The sequence below is a fragment of the Abramis brama genome, assembly GCF_963993115.1.
Source record: "Abramis brama genome assembly, chromosome: 6".
In the NCBI taxonomy this organism is placed as follows: domain Eukaryota; kingdom Metazoa; phylum Chordata; class Actinopteri; order Cypriniformes; family Leuciscidae; genus Abramis; species Abramis brama.
The window spans coordinates 26,688,358-26,707,454 of record NC_139968.1 but is presented as its reverse complement, the minus strand read 5'-3'; the positions used below and the strand labels follow the sequence as shown (position 1 = coordinate 26,707,454).

At 36.0% G+C, this 19,097-nt stretch overlaps 1 protein-coding gene across 1 annotated transcript in view; it reads right to left on the bottom strand.

Annotated features, from left to right (window-relative positions):
- Nucleotides 1-4,903, bottom strand: part of stab1 (stabilin 1) — a 33,466-nt gene extending 28,563 nt beyond the window's left edge. Inside the window, exons 1-7 of the mRNA XM_084117217.1 lie at nucleotides 4,625-4,903; nucleotides 2,798-2,928; nucleotides 2,607-2,722; nucleotides 2,224-2,309; nucleotides 974-1,043; nucleotides 785-880; nucleotides 572-682 (exon numbers count right to left, since the gene is read on the bottom strand). Of these exons, the coding sequence (XP_083973343.1) occupies nucleotides 572-682; nucleotides 785-880; nucleotides 974-1,043; nucleotides 2,224-2,309; nucleotides 2,607-2,722; nucleotides 2,798-2,928; nucleotides 4,625-4,678 (664 nt within the window). The 5' untranslated portion in view covers nucleotides 4,679-4,903. The remainder of the gene's footprint in view (nucleotides 1-571; nucleotides 683-784; nucleotides 881-973; nucleotides 1,044-2,223; nucleotides 2,310-2,606; nucleotides 2,723-2,797; nucleotides 2,929-4,624) is intronic.
- Between the last annotated feature and the right edge of the window lie 14,194 nt (nucleotides 4,904-19,097).

The following is a 19,097-nucleotide window of genomic DNA, read 5'->3' as shown; positions in this document are numbered from 1 at the left end:
TAAAAGACCTTACTCATCTGTTGAGTAATAAAAACGGCATCTATGCGTTGCTTTTACAACATTTCAAATCCCTCAGTTCTCGCCATCTCTGAAATGCCAAGCCAATGTTGATTCTTGTTTTATTACGAGCTCTGTCGCGTCATTCTCTGGAGGTTTGAAATTTAACAGCCCCATGTCAACCTTTCCCACTTGTTGTGACAACTAACCGCTGACACTCCCACATCAAACACGCGTCAAAGAAGCCAGAGCAACTTTTCTCTATTTACAGATATGTATGTATATACTATATGTACACCATTTCCCGCAAAAAAAACATCCCGACAGTTTTAAAATATAAACACTTATAATAGGCTCACCATAGTTAATCAGGGTAAGACAAAAACACGTTTGGGAAGAAGGATTGATGATGTATTGACATTATTTAAATTTTGTTAATTTTGAACAAAAGAAAAATTACATGGTGTACTTTTAAAATGAGAGGAAAATTAACCAAAATTTACAAAGCATGACATAAAACTCTACATGTATTTATTGTTTAGCATGTAGCTAAACATCAGGGACAGGGAAGTACCTATACACTCTTGTCCGATCTTTTTGTATCCCTTCAGACATTCGCACACGGCGCCTGTGTCGTCTCCCTTACAATATGAGTATGGCGGGCAGCTTGGACAATGTGAAGAAACTGCAGAGCAAAATCAACATAATGATATTTAACTTATAATGATATTTAATGATAAGTAGTTGTATATATTCAATGAGAAATGGGTGGATTAACTTAAATTACCTTTATCGCACTTTGGTCCTATATATGGCGGCTGACAGTAACATTCGCCATTCCCTTCGGGTCCTGAGTCACACTTTCCATTCAGGCAGCTGCACTCTATAATAGTTTTACAGTTAGACCGTTTTATCTTCAAAAATGGTGATTATTAACTTATTGCGATCAGAAGTTACTGTCGTACAAATAACAGACCTGAACGGCAGTGGTCTCCATAGGCATTCTTATTCAAACAGTTCTGGCATGCAAAACCTGTATATCCCTCCTGTAAAAGTGTTGATGATGATGATGATGATGATTATTATTATAAGTTACAAATAGCCCTGAACAAGACATATTTAAATAAATTTCAGCAAAAAAACATGTTATTACTGAATTAACATAAAACTGAAATAGAAGAGCCTAACATTTAAAAGCGTACCTCTAATTTATTATAAATTGTTTGTTTAGTTATTTAGTGAACATGTCTTGCCCCAACAAGACTTACACACAGTAGTCGCCAAAAGTGATGTCCGGAGGGGATATTTGTTTTTAACAACCCTACAAGTTCAAATGAACCATCAAAGCATGTGGAAAATATTATAAATATGAGGGAAGAACAAAACACTAAATGTAATTAAGGTATTTATTTGACAAAAATATTTGGCAAAAAAGGCAAATTATAGCTACTGGTTATATTTTAGATAAATTTTATTAAGATAAAAACAAAAATCTCACAGGAAAAGCATACATTGACCACAGCATAATCACTTATTAATATATTGTTAGTTCTCTTTTGCTTTGTATGACAGCCTGGCCAAAAATGAATGACCAAGCAAAACAATATTCTTATAAAATCTTTAAAATATATATAATAATAATAATAATAATAATAATAATAATAATAATATATATATATATATATATATATATATATATATATATATATATATATATATATATATATATATAATTCATATTAATAATAAGGGTGAAGATGTCAGTTTTTCTAAGCTGGATATCACTTTTGGCCTCTGCTAATAAACAAACCCATAAGTGTTTGTTTATTTGTTTATTTATATATTTCGACCAAATTTTAAGCTACAATTAAAATAAAATGTAAGTATTTGAACATAACTCAGCTTTAAAAAAAAAACTAGAAATTATTATTATATTATTATTTGTATTGTTATATTATTATTATTCATTAATTATATTAATTGAACTAGCAACATAACTTAATAAATAAATATACCAACAAAGAAACTGTTGAATTAATATAACAATTCATATAACATAACTGTGTTGCGAATTAAAAAGGCAATTTTCTATAAATTTACATTATTACGTTTATGTTATTACTTACCCTAGCAAGACTTATTTAAAAAAAATTGAAATAAATAAATAAGGCATCTATTTTAACATAAAAAACAAGTACATTAAAATCAAAACTCAGATGCACTTACATCACAAACACAGGTGCCATTTCCTGATTTTCCAGAATTACATGTACCATGACCATTACACGTCTGTTCTGACCAGCTAGGGCAAGCTGGAGAAACAAACAGGACTGGTTAGGAAATTCATCACATAGTAGATACTTTCTTATATCCAAAGCAACTTACAGTAACTTTGAACCTGCAGTTCTTTGTGTTACCAGCTCAGACATTTAACCATTAAGTGATATCACTGTACTTGACTAGTAAAGCTCAGGAGAAACTGATAAATGGTGGCCCTAAAAAATGTAAGGACTTATCTACGGTATATAGTACATATACTTGTATATTTCACATAAAGCAATGAATTTTTTTGTGTATCTTAAGTGTTTTTTGGGGTCATTGTAACTCACGCAAGCACAGAGGCCCCCAGAAGCCTGGACAGCACTGTTGGACTGTCGTAACCCCCTGACAGGTATGAGCGCACCCTTGCTGCTCTACCTGACGATCCCCGATTTCCACCACATAACTGAAACAGGACAATAACACATTAGACACAAACATACTGAGCGAACGGAAAGGAAAGGGCTGGATATTCACACACCTGCAGAATTCGGGGGTCTTGGTGATCTTCCTGAACCCTCTCGGGCAGACGACGGCAGCGGCGGCAGCGCAGGATGTGCAGGGAGTTTTGTTCAGGATTGTAACGGGCGAATCGCAGCGATTAGGGGTGGCCTGGAACGACAGAAACCCAAATGAGACTCAACACGAAAAATGAACAAGAATGCCAGACTAGTACACAAATCACGCAAAGTTTTATTGCTATGGCCCAGATCCGGCCCACATACCGCGTGGAATGATGGTCCTGTTTGCCAGATCTGGGCCACAAGCAAGTCACAGCATAGCTACATGTCAGCTATGAATGAAGCAAATAAACCAAACCTGCCCCTATTGTGGGTCACATCTCAGAATGTGAAAAACATTACTTAAGATTTTTTACATGTTTTACGCCTTCATTGATTAGCATTGTTTTTAATAATACATTTGTACTTTTGTACCAGTGATTACTGTCCCATGTCTTTGTCAAAACTGGCCCAGATATATATTATACATTTTTAAATATAATTGGGACACATTTTCTACAATGTATGTTGGCCACTTTTGGTTTACACCCAGATCAGACTTTTTCCGAGTGTGCCACATTTTTTCAAACGGTAGCCCACATTTGTGTGGTATTGTGATATTTGGGAAATATTCTCTATTTACCACATGGGCCACTTTAGGGTCCCATCCAGTTTGCCATAAGCAGTGGTGCTTTACCTAAAAAGGCCCACATGTAACTTAGGATAGTTCGACCACTTCAGGCTCACAATAATTTTAACATGTGGTCCACATCTGGATACTATCTGGGTATGTTGAGTTCAAATGTTTAGCATATTCATATACCATAGTATCTATATAAAAATACATCATGGTTCAGGTCCAAATATGTATTATTCATTATGATGGTACCATATTCACATACCATTTACATATATAACATGGATCATGTGTTATACTTGTACTAAAATTACCACAACACTATCATTTTCCTTTGGACAAATACTATGGGATTTTTGCCCAAAAATATTGGTATAACATAGTATGAGTATAACAAAGTATAAATCAAAGTACCATGGTATTATCATCTTATATCAGCAATGTACTGTACCATAGTACCACCACTTTTTACATAGTACTTCAAAAAATACTATGGTATTACCATAGTAGTACAATTCCAAAAAAAGTATTATAAATTTAATTATACCACCCTTACAAAAATTAATGGGTTAGTAACATGTTACAGTGATCAGTAAAAAATAAATAAATAAAAGTGAACCTGGTACCACGACAATGTAACTTTTTTAGTGGATGTACCATGGTATTTAAGGAAGTGCCGTGGCTTGGAGTACCATGTAAATATAACACTTGGTACTACCATGATCCAAAAACAAAAATACCATAGTACTATTTTAAAAGTGCATATTCATATAGTGTAGTATTTACATGATCATTCAAAGAATACCATGGTACAGCTTTTAACAAATCATTTAAATAGTTACTTAAAGATGTAGACTTCACTTTTCAACACCTTACGATAATACTATGGTACTTTGATTTATACTTTTATAGATAGTATGATGGACAGCTTTGGGGTCTATCATACTATCTATCATAGTAATCAAAGTACCATAGTATTATCATCTGGCATCAGCAAAGTACCATGGTATTGCCACTTTTTACAAGGCGTTTACATATTATTTCAAAGAATACTACAGCATCAGCACAGAACTGTACATGTCTAAAAAGTATTATAAATGATACCACCCTTACAAATGTATAATGATTTAGTACCAGTACACTGATCAATTGCAAAAAAAAAGCAACTTACTTGAATCTGTATAGTCCACAGTACCGTGAGTCCCAAAATGAAAAGATAAGACATGTCTGATTCCTCAAAGCCAGAAAAACTCCTGAAATGTTGTCAGATAACATGTAACACAAACAAAAAAGCCTCTCCCGAGACCGGCCAAAATCTCCAGTCACAGGACACAACTGGATATCTCGACTTCATACATCTCCAGAAAAACCTCTTCAGACCTTTTTGATCATGTGCTTTCAAGGATTTGCATGTTGAGCAGCTTGACACAGAGTGAGAGAGGTTTGATATGACCACACAGCGGCTTTAAGCAAGAGTATGGGTGAGAAAAACATCTTTTCCTGACAGGAAAATCACCGGATTTCCTCCACTGCATCGCTTCCATGTTGGTTTGGGAAGTCCATGTTTGTCAGCTGACAAGATTGCAGGGTTCAGCAGAATTTGAAAACGGTACATTGAGCATTAGCACATTTTTCTTTATCTCACAGGGAGGGTCACACAGACATTTAGTGCCAGCAGAGCTAGGGTTAGAGTTAAGGTCGCCTTGTTATTTAAAGTGAGAAACCTGTGAGAAAACAAGATATTTAAACAGCAACATTTGTGCATTTAGTGGCACGTTTATCTAAAATATTTTAGCAGTTTCTGTTTTCTGTGGGAATCCAACCTGTGACCTTGGAGTCCTTAGCGCATTGCTCTACCATTTGACCTACTGGATTGATAAAATATTATTTGAACAATCAAAAACTTTTATACTTCTTATTCTATTTCCCTTTAATAGTCTTTTTAGACTTTTATTTAAGTGCACTTGTTGAAAAAAGAATAAAAATGGAATTTAAAAAGTAACATTCTATTAGATTGCAGTAGATTGAAATTGGAAAGCAGACATTCAATATAGTTAAAAACAGTTCACTCTGCGGTTCTGCTGTGTCATCAGTTTGAGACTTTGAGAGTTCCTGCTATTGTGTCTGTCTGCTGAATAGTGAAACTATTGACAGAGATGAAAATGTTCACTTTGAAAAGAAAACAAAATTATGTGCATGTCAGGTTAAAAGTGGTCATTATTTATTTTTTTATTTTTTTAAAAGTTTGTTAACCCAATTTTCTTGAGGGTTTTCGTGCCACATAATAATTAAGAGTGTTTGCTAAATATTAAACTTTGTCATGTAACGCATCATGCATTGACTCGTCTTTTTGAGAAGAGGTGTGCTATTACTTTTCTAAGTGATTGGACAGTTTTTGTACAGCAGATGATGAACAATGTCCTTTAAAGAAGGACTTGAGCCATATCTACAGACCAGAATATTATGAAGACTGGAGGTTGGGCTCTTTGTCAGTATGCAACCACCCAGAACACTCTAGCAAATGCATAATATTGTGCTAATAACAGTCAAACCTAAGAAATTGATAGAAAACCACTAAAAACTACTAAGAACACATTTGCAACCACATAGTAACGCCCTAGCAACCACCTACAATGGCTTAGCAACTGCTTAGCATTGCACTGAAAACCACAGAGAAGCCTTAGCAACCACATAACAATCCATGAAAAAACACTCAGGAGACAGAACACATTAGCAACTGCATAGCAACACCCTAGTAGCCCTATAGCAATGCACTAAAATCCACTCTTGAACCTATTTTTTACAGTCTGTGCTCTGAACACATGAAAACCTCCTATAAGTGCTCAGCAATGAACTAAAAACCACAATGAAATTAGTAACTGAATAGACCTTATGTAGCCCCGCCCCTTTTCAGCACTGCACTCGCTGTCTTTTGACTTCGGTTTTATTTTCACAGTGATCTTGCGTATTTATGAATGAACGGCTCATTTTAAAATCTTCCCGGTCGACTGACATTTGTTAAGACATCTGGTTTAAACATTACAATCCTCATGATAACTTTCGTTAACTTTTGTTAACTTTATATTAAGTAAATCCACTTAAAAAGCTAATTACTCCTGGACAGCAATGCCATAGGAATATACAGAGCGACCGCAAAAACGGAAGTTCAAAGACAATATTCTAAAGATGGCGGCGCCCTTGTTTCTCTGGCGCGTAAGGTCTATAGCAATGCACAAAAAAACAAACAGAACACCTTGGCAACTGCATAGCAACTCCCTAGTAACCATATGGCAATGCACTAAAATCAACTCTGAACACCCTGAAAACCAAGTGCTCAGCAATGAACTAAAAACCACAATGAAATTAGGAACTGAATAGCATTGCATGAAAAACCACTCAGAATACATTAACAGCTGCTGCACAGCAACACCCTAATAATTGCACAGAAATGCACTAAAACTAGTAAAAAAAACAAGCTACAACATACAGTACCCTGCTATCCACCTACAATGCCTTAGCAAATGCTCAGCAATTCACTAAAACCACAGAGAAAACATTATGGCTCGTTAACACCTAACATGTATGGTACGGTACAGTACAGTATGGTAGGCTACACATTTATTTCCGTTTCCACTGTCAAAATTTGAGAATGGTACCAAAATGCCGAACCGTACCGTACCACTTTTTCTGTAGGCTACCCTTCATTTGGGGTACCTAGCACGGTACTAAAGGGGGGAGCTAGACTCACTGCAGAACGTTGATTGATTGACAGAGAATAACTTGCGCGTGCTACAAGGGGAATGACAACATAAGAAGCGCCTTTTTTAATATACAGTTGGAATATACTACTGTTATTGTGTCAGTTTTTCAGGCGAGAATGTAGTTGTTTAAAGCTCAAATCTGTGGTTTATTTATAAAGATTTATACAAATTTGATCCAGGAGGTTGTGAGATCCATTCCAGGCAATCACCGGGCGCTCGGCGCATGTACCCCGCCTGGAACAGCCTTTCCTCGGCTAGTCGTTCTGACGTTTACCGCTGACTCTGACGTCTTTGTGGTGGTTAAACATGAGAAATAATTCGTCTTGTGTAGACCTAACAGGCGATATTTGGTCTCGTTAATCTATCATTTGTTCCCTGACCAATCGTTTTGGCTGAGGGCTAAGTGAAGTTTCATAATTTTATATATTTAGGCTATTTAACTTTACCGTTGTAACGTTAGAGTAGAGCTCTGATTTTGTATGTTTGACTGATTTGTTTGCTTTCTTTCTTATAGCTTCTTACCTTTCACTTATACTTTTATAATGGCTATTATTGTTAACTGAAACTGAACAAAAAGAGTTTTGTCATCAATTTTATTACAGTGAAGATGACCAGAGTACAAATGCACATATTGCCTGGACCATATTAATATGTTTAATATTTTTTACATTTAAGGGTGATTCTCCAACTACAGGCACTTTTGTGTCCTTGGCCTTTTTTTGTAAATAAATAAACAAACAAGTGCACAAATAAACTGTCATTATGAAGTTCATGCTCCAACATCCTAGTAACCACCAAATCTTGCCCCTTTTTTCTTTTAAAAATGCTTTTGCAAGGCTGTTTATTAGCAGATTTTGCAGTTTTATGCTTGTCCCCAACCCAGACTGGCCCTCTTTGAATGTTAGAAAATTATATTAAAGGATCGATTTAAAAATATTTTTTAACATGTTTGTCTTAAGGACAAATAAAATAATATCATACCATCGGAATTCCTTATGTATATCATAATTTTAGACTATTTTTGGAATGAAATAAGTCTGTCCCCAGGTTTTCCGTCATTTCCACCTCTATCAACAAAATCCACTTTAATAGATCCACCTTAAATATTTTATTTACTTGGGAATCATGGAAATAATAGTGAAAAGGACGTATTAGTTGAAGATGAAACTTCAGGCACATGTGCTCTTCAGCACAAGAAAATAAATCAAGGTAACTCAAGCTTTTATACAGAGTATTTTTATTCAGCGTCATTTCCACCTTGGCTGAAGTTCAGTTGAATTATACAACAAATATGAAAATAATGTATTTATGTTTATTACGAGTAAACAACATAATAAGTCCAAAAGTAGCTAAGCCTGACATGAGGGAGTGCTAATATTACAGAAAAACTGCTAAAATGTCATTTCCACCTCCGTCATTTCCACCCCTGAGAAATTACAGGCGTAGCTTTGGACATGATATATGTAGTTTTTGTGTGCTATTTGCATGTTCTCATGACATATTTGTGCTTTTGGACTGACAACTTTATATTTCACCATTTCAGTACACTCTATATTTATTTTTATTTATCTATATTTATATGAATGTTTTGAGTAGGTTCATATAATTTGCATATCATTTGTAATCATTATTTTTAAAACTATTAGGTATACTGTTCAACTCATATATGTTAAATAATAAAATACATGATTAAAAATATTTTGGACTGGAAATTTAAGTAAAAATAAACAGAAACAATCGTTTCACCATAAACCGTCATTTCCACCACTTTCCACACTAGTTTTTAAGAAAAAAAATAAGAATAACCAATGATGTGGATCTAAATGTATTTTAAATCAAGTAGTAATAGTTCATTACTTACAATATATGTGTGAGTGACTTATAATAAACATAGACCTGAGCAAAAATGAGATGTTGTAGGCAAAAATCCCAACTCGTGGCATTTAGCAACTTTAAATAAAAATGCATTAAGTTCATGAAGTATTAAGATTTATTTTGTTACATGATTAGGTAGCCACTGATGTTGTTGACAGATACATAATCTTATATAACAGTTTTACAATATTATATTGTAATAAAATACATAAATTGAAAAGTGGTGGAAATGACATCTTTGAAAGCGCTCTTCAGAAAAACTGTTAAAAATAATAATAATCCATGGAATTCTAAAACTGCCCACTGTTATATTGTGTTAGAAGACAAATGAATGAAGCTAGGAAGATTGTTTAAGGAGTGTAAGAGAGTGAATTTTCCATAAACTCACAGTGCCAAAAGTGCTCCTAGTTGGAGAATCACCCTTAAACGAAAAGAGGCAGGGTTGTGTATTTCGTTTTATTATAAATAGGCTGTTATGCAGTGAATAATCAGTGCGTTGCCTAAACCACATTTGTGAGGCTGTAAATGAAAACGAAAGGAGGCAGAGTGGTGTTTTATAACTTATTTCGTTTTATTATTGCCTAGAGATAACCGGAGTAGCAGAGCGAGCTGAGTGACGCTTTCAAGAACTCGCCGTTCCATTTGCAGAATTACCGGACTCGCGTCCTCGGGAGTCATTCTTCTGAGTCGGACCTGGCAAGTCCGGACTTGACAACGTGGCTTCTTGTGACAAACAGCCACATGCCGAGAAGCAAAAACAAGATTGTATGTCATCCATTGTTGTTTACTATGTCGCTTTCTTCTTCGCGCGAAAATGACGTCGATTGATAGGCATAGGCTGCTACAACACGCCTATCAGGTAGCCTACTGTTGGCGGTGGAAACGCAAACCGGATCAGGGTTTACCGTCCCGAATCGTACTGTAGGCTACTGTACCGTACCGTAGGCTACCGCTCGGTGGAAACGAGCCATAGTGGCCACATAGCAATGCATGAAAAAACCCTTAAGAACACCGCATAGCAACACCTTAACCATATTCACTAAAATCCACCCTTAAACCACCCTTAAAACCACCTACAAGTGCTCAGCAATGAACTAAAAACCACAATGAAATTAGTAACTGAATAGCAATGCATGTAAAAACACTCAGAACAACTTGGCAACTGCATAGTAGGGCTATTGACACAAATTTGTGCGATATCGATTAATTTGGATATATGCTATAGGCTATATCAGATGGGAAATTTTCTCAAGAAAAATTCTCAACTAATGCTGCAAACTATGCTATAATAATAAAGTTATAATACTAACTTTATAATTACCCTATATGTTTCTACTCCAATTCGTTTTTTGCAATATTAACATTTAAATTGTGTCTGTCAAAAACAGTTTTCCGATTTATTCAAAAACGTACAAATACTGAAGAACAGTAAAAAAATATATAATGAATATGTAATATGGTTTATATCTAGCAAGTTGCTTTTTCTAGCTGACTAACAAGTTTTTGGTCACTGAATGACTTTTCTGGGGTAGAATAACATATTGTTAGTCTGTTTTATTGAAACTGATTGAGATTACATGAGACATGAAACGGAATTCGGTAGGATTTACTATATCTTTCAACATACCTCTGATGTTCATTCATATTTCGTGTAACTAGTAAAGAGATGATCAGTTCACGTCACTCAAAGGCTTTGCCTTTGCTCGATGTGATGCTGCAACGCCGAGCTTTCGCGCCAGAATAAAGAGCGCCAAAACGGTATTTTTTTTTAAATTTCGTAATAAAATGTACAGAATGTGAAATCTGAGACTTTGTTTCATATCATATTGCGATTTATTGTATGCCGACAGGTGCTCTACAATGTCTTGTTCATTTATCAACTGAAAATAACAGACTAAAAGATCGATATCGTTCATAAAAATGAGAATAGTAGAAATAAAGAAAAATCTTTTTTTTTTTTTTTTTTTTTTTTTTTACCGAGCCCTACTGCATTGTAACACCTAGTTAGCAACCGCATAGCTATGGGATTAATATCCTGCCATGATTCAAAACTGAAAATAAAGTTCTGAAAGGTTGAAACTAAGTGTTCGAAAACTCAAAATCTTACAAAAAAAAGTTTTGCAAGATCGAAAAATAAGATTTGCAAGCTTGCAAAATGTAAAAAAAAATAAAAATATCTCTGCAAACATTATGTTGTTTTTGAGATTTCCTTCTTCAGAACTGCAACATTTTTTTTATGATGTTGCGCAAACAATTTTTCAGAGTTTCAAATTTGTCAGTGTTCTCCCACTGTATTAGTTTGTTTTCCAGGTTTGAAACCTTGTAAATGGTGATCTGAAAACTGCTGTGCGAATGTGTGAAAAAAAGTTTTGAAACTCTGAAAACAGAGTTTTGCAGGCTTGCAAAGTGGTAAAAAAAAAAATCTCTGCAAACATAAATTTGTTTTTGAGTTTTCCTTCTTCAGAAGTGCAACACTCTTTTTTACGGTGTTGTGCAATCATTTTTTCAGAGTTTCGAATTTGTCACTGTTCTCCCAGTGTATTAGTTTGTTTTCCCGATTTGAAACCTTGTAAATGGTGATCTGAAAACTGGTGTGCGAATAGGTGAAAAAATTTTTGAAACTCTGAAAACTGAGGTTCGAAAGGGCGAAACTTATTACATTACATTACATTTGCACTCCTATTGCAGACTATTTTTTCAGAGCTGAGTTTACAACACCCACTTTGCGGAGATACGCACACACAGTTGCGAGCTTGCGACTCACGTGATTTGTGGCAGCGTTGTCACGCAGCTCTGCTCTGAAACTCTGAAACTCAGACTGAGCGAAAATGAAGCTTCGCAATTTGGCAACTTCAAAAAAAGCCTGGAGGGAGGGCCTTCTGCTCTTGGCCAATGCTTTGCTGTCTGCTGACGTACAGTCCAATCACAAGTCATATTTACTGGAAAGGTGGGATTGACCATAGACTGTAAAAAATAGGGATTGACCGACTGCTCTGCCAATGACGAAATTCTCACTCTCGAAATTCTCATGCTCACTCTCCTCACACAGCGAGCGACTCACTTTCCTCACGCAGCGAGCGACTCAGTCATGTACATTGGCCTAATATTATAATAAAATCTCAAGTAGGCCTACTGTATTGGTGCAATAACTAACTTCAGTAAACTGTTCAATTTTTGTGTTGTAAAAGTCATTTATTCTGAAGCAATAATCTTAAATTGATTCTCATTGCATTTTTTTTATTTTTTTTACATTTATAAAGGCAATTTCCCCCTAACTGTCATCTTTCAAGTCAAATTCTATATATTTTAAGTCACTATATTGCTTTTACCAATCAAATTGACTAGTATCAACAAAAACATTTTTTTTCCCCCACTGCAGAGAAAACAGAATCTGCATCAGAGGTGGCATTTATAAAAAGTTTAATATGCAAAACAAGCATAAAAACAAAACAAAAAAACAACAACATTGTTTTGGTATCAAATATTCAACATGAATGCATGGGGCAAAAATTAAAAAATATTTTGTGTATATTATGTGTATTTTATGTTTGTTTAATGACTGCTGCTGGCCAATAAAAAAGCCAATAAAACTTATGAATACAATTGGAGTTAAAAAACAAAAAATAATCATAAAACATAATGGGGCATTCATGTTGAATATTCTTTTGAATGGTGTTATCAAATAATAATCTGTTATAATCTGATAATTTATAGGCCTACTTTATAAGTAATTTATAGGCCTACAGTTAACTAATGTGATCTTTACTAAAACATAATGGTGTATGTAACTTTGAAGTGTGTTTTACCTATTTTGATACCAATGTGAATCAGCAAAAATGGAAATGTCACTTTTTCAGAATATTCTATTTTAAAGATAATTTATAAAATAAACTTTTAAAAAAGCCGTGCATCCTGTTTGCGTATCCTGTGCGCTTTCGTCATTGGGAGAGCAGTCGGTCAATCCCACCTTTCCAGTAAATATGACTTGTGATTGGACTGTACGTCAGCAGACAGCAAAGCATTGGCCAATAGCAGAAGGCCCTCCCTCCAGGCTTTTTTTGAAGTTGCCAAGTTGCGAAGCTTCATTTTCGCTCAGTCTGAGTTTCAGAGCAGAGCTGCGTGACAACGCTGCCACAAATCACGTGAGTCGCAAGCTCGCAACTGTGTGGGCGTATCTCCGCAAAGTGGGTGTTGTAAACTCAGCTCTGAAAAAATAGTCTGCAATAGGAGTGCAAATGTAATGTAATGTAATAAGTTTCGCCCTTTCGAACCTCAGTTTTCAGAGTTTCAAAACTTTTTTCACCTATTCGCACACCAGTTTTCAGATCACCATTTACAAGGTTTCAAATCGGGAAAACAAACTAATACACTGGGAGAACAGTGACAAATTCGAAACTCTGAAAAAATGATTGCACAACACCGTAAAAAAGAGTGTTGCACTTCTGAAGAAGGAAAACTCAAAAACAAAATTATGTTTGCAGAGATTTTTTTTTTTTTTACCACTTTGCAAGCCTGCAAAACTCTGTTTTCAGAGTTTCAAAACTTTTTTTCACACATTCGCACACCAGGTTTCAGATCACCATTTTCAAGGTTTCAAACCTGGAAAACAAACTAATACAGTGGGAGAACACTGACAAATTTGAAACTCTGAAAAATTGTTTGCGCAACATCGTAAAAAAATGTTGCAGTTCTGAAGAAGGAAATCTCAAAAACAACATAATGTTTGCAGAGATATTTTTATTTTTTTTTACATTTTGCAAGCTTGCAAATCTTATTTTTCGATCTTGCAAAACTTTTTTTTGTAAGATTTTGAGTTTTCGAACACTTAGTTTCAACCTTTCAGAACTTTATTTTCAGTTTTGAATCATGGCAGGATATTAATCCCATACATAGCAATACCAATACCCTAGTAACTGCATAGAAACAGATAGATTAAAATATAGAAATCAATATTTTTACCCAGCCCTAATGCATAGCAACACCTTAGTTAATAACCGGATTGCATACCCTAGTAACTGCACAGAAATGCGCTAAAAACTCCTGAGAATAGACTTGCAACCACATAACAACGCCCTGGCAACCAGCTATACACTATCTAACTAACACTATCTTGGCAGTAGCACACTAAAAGCCACTCACCACACTCCAACAAATCATACAACATACAACCATAGCAACCACGCACAACACCTTAGCAGCTACATAGCAATATTCTAAAATATAGCTTTAGAGAATATCTTAGCGATCGTTTAGCAATGCATGAAAAACCACTCAGTCACCCTGGAAACCACAGAGCGAAACCCTGGCAACCGCCTACAATGCCTAACCAGCTACATAGCAAAGCACAGACCACCTTAGCAACCATAAAGCACTGCCCTGACAACCACCCACCAACTGCACAGCAATGCGCAGAAAATAAAAGACACTAGCAGATCCTAGAACACCACCATAGCAACCACTAACAATCCCTCAGCAGCCGCAATGCAACCCAATACATCCTAGCAACCGCATAGCAATGCCCTGGCAACCACTAAGCAACCATATGGGTAATTAAAATGTATCTTAGTGTCATATTTATAAAAAGATATGAAATCCGAAACCATTTTCAATGAATTTTCAGCTCATTAGAGAGGCTTCACTCATGATTGTTTGGGAAGTTAAAAATCATTCAGCTCCACAGCAACAAACATAACATGCAGAAAACATTACAATGTTATTGAAGTTGCAAGGCTATTTCTGCCACAAAGCAAGAGCCACAAACTCAATGGCCCATATTTAATAACCTGAACATCCAGCATTTCAAAGAAACAAAGTTTACAGTGAGTCCAGCATGACCTTCACCCCGGGCCAAAGGAATAACAGGAAGTGGCGGGGTCAGAGCGACAATGCCCAGCACTGGACACCTCAGCTGCACAGAGCAAATGTTTCCTGCCCTTTACGCTCTCTTTAATGACAACGCAGGGTTGTAAATTACAGCGCTGACAAGCTGCGTCAGTTTCCCCGAAGCGTGGTTTTGTGCGTGACCCTGTGTGCGTGTCTGTAGTGGTCAAGCAGGCTGTGAATGTTTCAGCAACAGGCCCCGTGCCACTGGGTTTCAAAGCAGGATCTAATATCGCTGACTCTCAGTCTTCGAGGGAACAACGGGCTGGAGAGAGGAGAAGAGGTTTTTTCTTTTTGCTCAACCAGGCCTTTGGTTAAGTCACACGACACACTTTAGTTTTCGCTTGTCCATATCTTTATTCATACAGATATAGCCTTAAAGATGTGAAAGTTTACAGGCACGTTTACCTAGCATTTTAAAGAATTTATTAATAATTGCTTTGTTTCTTAAATATAAAACCATTTTTTTTAAAACAGCATTAAATATATCTGAACAAAAATTGGACATATTCCTTCATAGAGTGTAGACTGTAGCTAAAAAAAACAAACAGACAAAAATATAAAAATAAAAAACATGCAAAGTCTTGGTATTTCATTTAAAATAAAATAAAAATATAGAACTAGATTAAAAAGTTCGTCGAGACAAACTTTAAGTTGGCTTGAGAAAGTTTGGACCGGAAAGTTTGAAGTTTAAAGTAGTTTGAAGTTTAATTTAGTTTAAAGTTTAATTTAGTTTAAAATTTAAAGAAGTTTGAAGTTTAGTTTAAAGTTTAAATTAGTTTAAAGTAGTTTGAAGTTTAATTTAGTTTAAAGTTTAAAGTAGTTTGAAGTTTATAGTTTAAAGTTTAAATTAGTTTGAAGTTTAAAGTAGTTTAAAGTTTGGAGTAGTTTGAAGTTAAAAAGTTGCTAGGGTGTTTCTAGTGGTTTGCTGAGGTGTTCTGGGTGGTTACTATTGTGTTGCTAGGTGGTTGCTAGGGTATTCTGGGTGGTTGCTATGGTGTTGCTAGGCGGTTGCTAGGGTGTTCTGGGTGGTTGCTATGCTGTTGCTAGGCGGTTGCTAGGATGTTCCGGGTGGTTGCTATGCTGTTGCTAGGGTATTCTGGGTGGTTGCTAGGCGGTTGCTATGGTGTTCTGGGTGGTTGCAATGGTGTTGCTAGGCGGTTGCTAAGGTATTTTGGGTGGTTGCTAGGCGGTTGCTAGGTGGTTGCTATGGTGTTCTGGGTGGTTGCTATGGTGTTACTAAGCGTTTGCTATGGTATTTTGGGTGGTTGCTAGGGTGTTCTGGGTGGTTGCTAGGCTGTTGCTATGTTGTTACTAAGCGGTTGCTAGGCGGTTGCTATGGTATTTTGGGTGGTTGCTAGGGTGTTACTAGGGTGTTCTGGGTGGTTGCTAGGGGGTTGCTAGGCGGTTGCTAGGGTTTTCTGGGTGGTTACTATGGTGTTGCTAGGCAGTTGCTAGGGTATTTTGGGTGGTTACTAGGGTGTTGCTAGGGTGTTTGGGGTGGTTGCTAGGCGGTTGCTAGGGTGTTCTGGGTGGTTGCTATGGTGTTGCTGGGCGGTTGCTAGGGTATTCTGGTTGGTTGCTAGGCGGTTGCTGGGGTGTTCTGGGTGGTTGCTATGCTGTTGCTAGGTGGTTGTTAGGGTATTCTGGTTGGTTGCTAAGGTGTTCTGGGTGGTTGCTAGGCAGTTGCTAGGGTGTTTTGGGTGGTTGCTAGGCTGTTGCTAGGGTGTTCTGGGTGGTTGCCATGGTGTTGCTAGGCGGTTGCTAGGGTATTCTGGGTGGTTGCTAGGCGGTTGCTAGGGTGTTCTGGGTGGTTGATATGCTGTTGCTAGGTGGTTGCTAGGGTATTTTGGTTGGTTGCTAGGGTATTTTGGTTGGTTGCTAGGGTGTTGCTAGGGTGTTGCTAGGTGGTTGCTAGGGTATTCTGGTTGGCTGCTATGGTGTTCTGGGTGGTTGCTAGGGTGTTTTGGGTGGTTGCTAGGCGGTTGCAAGGGTATTCTGGTTGGTTGCTAGGCGGTTGCTGGGGTGTTCTGGGTGGTTGCTATGCTGTTGCTAGGTGGTTGTTAGGGTATTCTGGTTGGTTGCTAAGGTGTTCTGGGTGGTTGCTAGGCGGTTGCTAGGGTGTTTTGGGTGGTTGCTAGGCTGTTGCTAGGGTGTTCTGGGTGGTTGCTATGGTGTTGCTAGGCGGTTGCTATGGTATTTTGGGTGGTTGCTAGGCGGTTGCTAGGGTGTTCTGGGTGGTTGCTAGGATATTCTGGTTGGTTGCTAGGGTGTTCTGGGTGGTTGGTAGGTGGTTGCTAGGGTGTTCTGGGTGGTTGCTATGGTGTTGCTAGGTGGTTGCTAAGGTATTCAGGGCGGTTGCTATGGTGTTACTAGGTGGTTGGTAGTTGTCACAGATGGTTACTATGGAGTTTTTATAGTTCTTAGCATGATCTTGGCATGATTTAGCACTTAACTAATCGCCATTAGCATGTAGCTATTTACTGCTAGCATGTGTAGCATGTTGGAAGTGCTGTTTTCTAGCATGAGTCAAAAGAGCCAAACCTCATCTCTATACGATGTTCTGATTCAGAGATATAGGTCTGGCAAAACGGTTGCTAGGGTACTCAAGTTTGGTTGCTATGGAGTTGCTTGGGAGCTGGAAGCTTTAAACTTAAGAAGTTTAAAGTGGTTTGAAGTTTAAAGTAGTTTCAAGTTTATGATAGATAGATAGACATAATTTATGAGTTTAAGAGTTCATAAGTCTATGAATTCATGAGTTTATAAGTTAATTAGTTTATAAGTGTATGAGTGTAGAGTTTATAAGTTTAAATGAAGTAAATTTAGTAGTTTGAAGTTTAAATTAGTTTAAAGTTTAAATTAGTTTGAAGTTTAAAGTTTAAATTAGTTTGAAGTGTAATTTAGTTTGAAGTTTAAAGTAGTTTAAAGTTTAAAATAGTTTAAAGTAGATAGAGAGATGAGTTTGTTAGTTTAAATGAGCCTCATTCACTCATATAGTATATAGAACGGCAGTTTGATTTAGTCTTCAAGGTGTTTAGATTAAATTTTTTGTCGGTTGGTGAGTTTGAATCTGGATTTGAATTTTTTAGAACTCCCCAATGTAAGTCAATGGGAGTTTTTCTGAGTTTTGATCGGCATTTTTAGGAAAACCGTAAGTCCGATCAGTCTGAAAAGATATAGCAACTCGAGTCAGAACAGTTTGAAGGTCGAGTTTGGAGCATGTAGGGTTAAAGCTCTAGGAGGAGATGCATTTAGTTTTTTTAGTCTCAGAATAATAATAATAATAATATGTTTAAATAGGATTTCAGTAAGTTGGCTCTCTCAAGTCAACTTAATAACTAGATTAAAAAGTTCGTCGAGACAAACTTTAAGTTGGCTTGAGAAAGCCGGACCAGAAAGTTTGAAGTTTAAAGAAGTTTGAAGTTTAAAGTAGTTTAAAGTTTAAATTAGTTTGAAGTTTAAAGTAGTTTAAAATAGTTTAAAGTAGTTTAAAGTAGTTTGAAGTTTAAAGTAGTTTGAAGTTTAAATTAGTTTAAAGTTTAAATTAGTTTAAAGTTTAAATTAGTTTAAAGTAGTTTAAAGTAGTTTGAAGTTTAAAGAAGTTTGAAGTTTAAAGTAGTTTAAAGTTTAAATTAGTTTGAAGTTTAAAGTAGTTTAAAGTTTAATTTAGTTTAAAGTTTAAAGTAGTTTAAAGTAGTTTGAAGTTTAAAGTAGTTTAATTTTATTTTTATTATTACAAATAAGAACAAAGAAGCAACTTACAAACAATAGGACAAATACAATAGAGCAAAGATACAAATAAAATAAACTTTTTTCAGCTACAGTAGGTTTATTTAACATATAGTAAGAAATACTACAGAAATTGAATAATCAAGTGTATAACTAAAGCAGTGCATAGTCTTCAATGTATGAATTAAATATGAACTGATTCTTATTAAAAATACAAGTGATTCAGTCAAGAGCAGTGAGTGGTTTTCTCTTTGTCTTTTGTTGTTTGATTAACATTAATGAGACAGACAGCAGTTTATTATACTGCTTTCCCTTTATGACCGAATGCACGGATCCAATTTACTGACACGCATCGGTTTTCACCCAGCTCTTTACGCTAATTTAAGACATAACTGAATA